This window comes from Euphorbia lathyris, chromosome 1 (assembly GCF_963576675.1).
Source record: "Euphorbia lathyris chromosome 1, ddEupLath1.1, whole genome shotgun sequence".
Taxonomy (NCBI): Eukaryota; Viridiplantae; Streptophyta; class Magnoliopsida; order Malpighiales; family Euphorbiaceae; genus Euphorbia; species Euphorbia lathyris.
In genome coordinates this window covers 119,466,313-119,473,386 of record NC_088910.1, presented here as the reverse complement: position 1 = coordinate 119,473,386, position 7,074 = coordinate 119,466,313, and the positions used below count along the sequence as shown (strand labels likewise).

Sequence of the window (7,074 nt, the reverse complement as noted above, 5' to 3'; positions counted from 1 at the left end):
ATTAGTAATTTTGACTTGATCATATTAAAAATGGTCAGTGTAAAACATAGGAGCTATAAAATCCTGTTTTAAAGTTTAAGGGTTATAATGGCAGGTTTTGAAATTCAGTAATCATCATGAAAGAAAGTATAAAATTGAGGAATCATACATGTAATTTACCCGATTAACATAAAATCTCAAGTATTTATCGGAAACAGTCCCTCCCAATCACAGGAATACACCATTTATACCTTTCTCTCATCTTGTCTATAAAACACGAGCTAATAGTGAACCACCGGAGATCGACGGAAACAGTAGAAAATGGCGTTGCAGTTACATGTACATCGCGTGTCTCAACCTTCCCGCGCTTTGGTTATCTTCTGCAAGTAATATTTCTCTTCGTTTCATCCGATAGCTTTGACCTTTTCAGACTGCAAGCTGGGTGATTAATCCTGTACTTAATAATCTGATTATTCTTTTTTTTAGGTCGAATGGAATTGAATTTGAGGAGGTCTTTATTGATCTTACTAAGAAACAACACAAATCTCCAGAATTTCTCGGTATCTTTATTTATATCCGTCTCTGATTTTTCTTTCCTTTTGCTACAGAATTGTTCTAAGAGTATTTTCTAGAGCAATCTATGATTTAAATATGCTAACTATCTAATTATTTTGGATGTTTTTGACATTTATGTTGATTGATGTTATTTCTTTTCATTGATGATATTCAGAGATTAATCCTATGGGGCAAGTCCCAGCAATGGTTCACGGAGATTTTAAGCTATTTGAAAGGTATGATATCAAACTCTTTCTTCTTCCTCCATGTACTCTTATTAATTGTTATGCATCTATTACACTTGCAGGTCTGATTTTTGTAAATGTATTCTAGTTGTTAGGCTAATACATCACTCCCTCGCCCCTTGGTCAGATAATCTGATTGGCCCTGAACTTTGTTTGAGTCATATGTGTAAAGAAAAGTGGAGATTTAAGCAATTTCCTATCACTTTAAGAAAGTACAGGGTTAATAGATCAATTTAGACAAAATTAAAGGGCTAATGTTATTTGGGCATGTACAGAGTGCCCCTGATCCTGATGTATTAAGCCTAGTAGTTAATTATTTATGGTTTACAGTTAAAGAAGAGTATCATGGCTCAAATGAATGATCTATCAAACTCTTATCAGCAAACCATATACTGTGTGACTGTTAATGACTTTCTTAATGTCTGATAATTTACTTGTTTAAAGTCTGTTAATCCAGCCAACACTTGGATTTGTAAAATTTATCCTTAATCTGGTTTTAGGAAATGAAGAAAAGAATTTTCTTATACATGTTGATAGTTGACTCGAATTTTATTAGTTATTCTCCTTCAACTAAAGTAAAAAGTTGCTATCAACTACTAATATCTTTATGCTGTCTTTGCAGCCATGCAATCCTTACCTATCTTGTCGCTGCATTTCCCCAAGTTGCAGATAATTGGTAAGCTGAGTTTCTCAATGATGTGTTAGGTCTAATCAAAATTGCTAATGTTTGAAGTTATTGAGCTAAAAACAGGACAAACATAGTAACTGGGACATATATTTCACAACACACCTATAACAAGAACATGAATTTTGATGCTTAGATGCACATGAACATTTCAACATGGTTGCAAGTGAACATCTTGCTCTGTTGTTATCCGAATTATGTGTTTGATCAATTTTTCATTCTACATTAGCTTCTTATGATTCTTCACTTTAAACTGAAGGTACCCAAGTGATATTAAACAAAGAGCAAAGGTTCAATCTGTGCTCGACTGGCATCACTCCAATTTACGCCGTGGCGCAGGTGATTTATTAGATTTTATATTAATGCATCAGCTTCTGTCTAGATGCTAATTAAGTCAGAAATATCTCATTCTCCCAACATCTTTTTGTTTTCTCGCTTACCTTGAGGATTAATTCACCGCCGGTATGATGTGCAGCATAAGTTAGGTCCAACTTCAATCTTACTAGGCTCTTTTATGCGGACTATGCATAGCATTGAGCTTGTCTTTTTCAATCGTCTACGTCTATGATGTTTAAGAGATTATTATACCATTAGCACCACCGAGTTTAGATTCTGTTTCTGAATGTACTTAGTTGATTCATTTACTGAATTCTCTGAAACGGTATTTCGCTAACGGAGATTATCTGCTGTCTTCTTTCCAGTTACCTATATCTTTAACTCGAAACTAGCTCCTGTCTTTGGCATGCCCCTGAACCTAGAAGCTGCTGCTGAAGGTGAAAAAACTTTGTCTGCATCTCTGTCGACATTAGAGTCTTTTTGGCTCAACGATGGTGGGAAGTTTTTGGTTGGACAGGATAAGCCATCTGTAGCAGATCTCAGCCTTGTTTGTGAACTCATGCAACTTGAGGCAAGCAATTTTTTTTCTTTCCAAGTCATTCTTTACTCTGTTCAATTTTTATGAGCAATCCTTTTTCTTCTTTGCATTTTCGTGACGTTTAAGTACTTTTCTTGATATAGTTCTTGGAAGAAGATGTTCGCAAGCGTATATTGGAGCCGTTCAAGAAAGTTCAGCAGTGGATTGAGGATACAAAAAACGCAACAAACCCTCATTTTGATGAAGTGCATGAAACCCTTTTCCAAGCCCGTGCTACGATGATGAAGTGAGGCCTAATCTTCCACTTAAACGGAGTGATGCTGCTGCGTTTCAAGAATAAGAATGTGTTGCTCCTTATGTTTACTTAATAAACGTGATAAGAATGGCTCTCTCTTCCGAGTAGTGTTGTTTGCTTTTCGATATATATGATGATGCGATTTTGATCACATGGATATGTAAAATTTGGTTGACGATGTCTCTTTACTTAAAAGACTTCATGCACGGAATCAAAATGATGCCTTGTTGATCAAAAAATTGGATGTCTTTTTCATCCAAAACCCAAATGAAGTCATGCATTTACCAAAGAGGCCTAGTTGTCGTTGAATCAAGAATATGATGAAATTTATATGAAGGGTCTGTTTGGTTTACCTGCTGTTTGCTGTTCAGGTTTGCTGTTTGCTGTTCCGGTTTGCTGTTTGCTGTTTACTATTTGCTGTTTGATTATTAGTGTTTGGTAAAATTATGATCGACTGTTGCAGTTAGTATGTAAAATGACTAATATGGACATGTTTTAAATAAATATATAAAATTAATTTTAAAAATAATAAAATTAATTTAAATAACTAAATAAAATTACAAAATTGGAGCTGATTTACTTTAAATATTATTATAATATTATGCTCAAATTAAATAAGTATCATCCGCTCAAAATTATTTAGATAAAAAAATAATAATATGTTGTATGATATTTCAAAAAAAAAAATTGGAGCCGATCTAATTCTCATGTACATCAATTTACAGAAATGAAACATTGACTTTCTAAGGACTGCTGGGTTTATTTTAATTGTAAAACGTAAAGGGTAATGAAGGAAACAAAATATGATCAGGACTTTTTATACGGAAAAAGCAGCAATTTGCTGCTTATTGAAAAAGCAGTCTATTCTTGTTCAAACAGTAATCAGCTGCCTCTTTTAATTCCTAACCAAACACTAAAATAACTCCTGTTAGCAGTGAAAAGTCAAAAAGTAGATGCAAAAGGAGAAACAAACACCCTCGAATTCTAGTACCTAAATCAAGAATCAAATTTCACCATAAGAGTGGCCAAGGTTTGATGGACTTGGGCTACAAAGGAATGCACAAAGTCAAATATGCAAATGCCTTTCTGTTAGAAGTCCTTTATCCTTTAATTTTTCATTGGGCCCATTTTCATACTTTATTTCTGCAATACATTCAACCAATCATCATTTTATATCCATTATTCTTTTATTTGGTTGGGTGTTTTACACTAGTATTTAAAAGTTTTCTTGATGGGTAAATTACACCCATGGCCACTGAGCTTTACCCATTATCACATTATGGCCACTAAACTTCATTTCTTCCCGGTATGGCCACTGAACTTTACACTTTTTAATATCGGTGGCTACTTAACGCCTCAAAACGACCGTTGTCGGCTAAAAATAAAAAATCCAAAGCGTTAATGATATTCTAAGAAACTTTAATTCTTGAAAATTTTCATTTTGAGGTCATTTCGGTGTTGTTTTGTTAGGAGAGAGAAAGTGAATTTTTAGAGAGAGAAAGCTCAAAAAATTGTGATTTTCGAAAATAAAAAATGTGGTTCCATGGTAAATGTCGTTCTGAACAACTTTAATTCTTGAAAATTTTCATTTTAAGGTCGTTAACGATCGTTAATGGTCATTTTAAGAAGTTGGTTAAAATTGAGTGGCCACTGATGTTAAAAAGTGTAAAGTTCAGTGGTCATACCAGAAAGAAATGAAGTTCAATGGCCATAATGTGAAAATGGATAAAGCTCAGTAGCCATGGGTGTAATTTACCCTTTTCTTGATCCATTATTCTTTTATTGGGTGAATGGTTTGCAGGGATTAAGAAGGGAAAGATTGAGGAGGCAAGAATAAATTTTACAAAATTTGTTCTTGATACTTGGAAACCTTTCTCTTTTTAACCCCTTCAAACCCTTCGTCCTGTCAAAACCTTAGTTTAAAAATTGCATCCTTTCTATATCCACACCAAAAATTAAAAACAACACGATGTCATAAATACCCTACACTATTTGATTCTAATAATTCTAATAGAATTATTCAAATCCTAGCAAAAGAGTTTATAATGGAAATCACAATTATAAAATTACTCGTAATGGATATATTTCATATAAATGGTGCTATATCTTATATTAAATTATTTATTTTTACTAAATTGAATTGGAAATAACTTGATTTTAATAAAATTATACGTATAATATATATTAACATATTTGGATCGAAAATTCTTTTGTTTTTTAACCATGAAGATAACACATATAGTCATACTTAAAATATAGGATTCAAAGATTTTTTTTAATAATTTATAGTGAATTATGATAAAATTAGTTGTATTTTGCGCTACATGTTATATTATGAAAGTGAATGAGGTAAGAAATTAATATTCTTATAATTCTCATTAAGGAAATAATGCGCTAAACTTTACATTATATATTTGATACTAGGTGTGTTGATCAAGAAATATCTACACTAAGGGAACATGGACAAGGGACAAGTGTGTGGATGATAGTTGTTGATCACAACTCCTTGTGATGGATGGTTGAGATTTGTTGAGTGAGTAATAGAGTGTGTTGAGGTGTATTGTAGACATGGTGAGCTACTTCTAGAATCTACTAAGGAGCAAAAATTACTAAAGTGTCCCTGGTAGATGAAAGGTTGGCCGAAATAATAAAAGCTTGGGACTTGTACTTGCATTTATTTTTTGTTCTTCAAGAAATCCTTTTCTTCTTCGTTTGATTCCTGCTTCTCCTTCATTCTTCATTCGAACCGATTACTCTAATATCCTCCCTCAAACTAGATTTTATAGGGATTCTTCAAGCCTAGTTTGTCCAAGAGAAAGTGAAGGTGTGGAGAGTGTGAGCTTTGGTAAACAGATCAGCTAGATGTAATGCAGATGAAATCGACATCAACCGTATGAGTCCTGTCTGAACTCGTTCGCAAATCACATGACAATCAATGTCTATGCGCTTCGTCCGTTCGTGAAAAACGAGGTTCTGGGCTATATGCATGGCGGATTATTGTCACAGAAGAGAAGAGAGACCGTCTTTGGTGAGAGATCGAAGTCGTGGAGAAGTGTTGTGAGTCAATGAAGTTCACATGAAGTAGACGCCATGAACCTGTATTCGGCTTCTGAAGAAGAACGAGAGAATGTGTTTTGTTTCTTTGACCGCCATGATGGCGTTGAATTTTTTTTCTAGGGATAATTCTCCTTTGATTATCTAACAATAACCTAAGGAATAAAGCTTTCTATTCATCAATATGCATAAACCATTTGAGAAATGTTTGAACATGGAGATGAATATGTCCTTCAATCAAACTATTCGACCATTTCACTCAAGCAAATTCGAATGACCTGTAATGCATATGACATAAGAACCATAGCATATGCAATGAGTATATTGGAAATTATCCACCATACGGAAACTTGAAACAATACATAAATGGAGTTTCCGGATGAAATATTATTGGAGTAGTATAGGTCTCTCCATATACCCGTATATTGATAGTGAAACATCTTCTCGGTGCACTCAATCTTATTTAATGTGGAAACTATGTTTTTCTTAGGAAAGAAGTTGGGGAAGGCAATAGTGAAATAAGATGCAGTTATTGGTAATTACAGGTTTTGTGATGAGCCATTGTGTATACCTTAAATAGATAAATTGCATAACTATTACGTGTGGAAACTCTATTATGAATGATGATGGCAATTCATAACTATTCTCATGCGACAAATTCCTAGCTATTCCCATATGACAATTCAAAACTCCATCATCTTAACGTGTTATGTTATTTTTTTTTACCTAATTTTGTACAATTATGCATTTTAAGCTTTTTGTAATAATGTATTATTTTCAATCGGTATTAATTATTATAAACGCGTTTTTTCAATTAATAATTATTAATTAATTACTGATTATTTTTTCAATTCCATGATGATTAGTTAATTATTTACTTTTATGAAAATAATATTAAGTATTGAAATAAAAATTAAATATTTTTATATGAAATTTATAATAAGTGTTGTATAAATTATATTATATTGGGTAAAAATGGTTAATTATATATTAATGAATGTACATGTGTTTCTGATTGTGTTTGAAGTGCAAGTATCAAATTACTTCCACAAGAAATTGAGAAATGAGCAGGTAGCTCCTGGATTAAAAAAAAAAGTACATCATAAGTATATATTGAAAAAGACATGTCCATGAAAGTATTGAAAAAGATGTCATCATTTGGTTTATTGGGCAGAGTTAGAATCTAGAGAAAATAAATATTTTTTCTTCAATGAAACTTTGGGCACAGTTACTATATATCAGAAAGATTTGGGCACAGTTAGTATATCGGGAAGAATTAGTATATTGAGAAAAGAATTTTTTTTTCTTCTATAAATACCTTAATCGTTAGATTTAAATTGCATTCACTTTATTCAAAACACTTATTCTTACATATAGTTTTACATAA

The 7,074-nt window shown here is 32.6% G+C and overlaps 1 protein-coding gene across 1 annotated transcript; it reads left to right on the top strand.

Moving 5' to 3' along the window:
- Positions 1 to 200: 200 nt before the first annotated feature.
- Positions 201 to 2,811, top strand: LOC136210781 (glutathione S-transferase T1-like). Its single transcript, XM_066002186.1, has 7 exons — positions 201 to 365; positions 466 to 539; positions 710 to 770; positions 1,402 to 1,455; positions 1,724 to 1,803; positions 2,166 to 2,371; positions 2,482 to 2,811. The coding sequence occupies exons 1-7, from the start codon at positions 301 to 303 to the stop codon at positions 2,626 to 2,628; spliced, it is 687 nt and encodes a 228-aa protein (XP_065858258.1). The 5' UTR covers positions 201 to 300; the 3' UTR covers positions 2,629 to 2,811.
- The last annotated feature ends 4,263 nt before the right edge of the window (positions 2,812 to 7,074 follow it).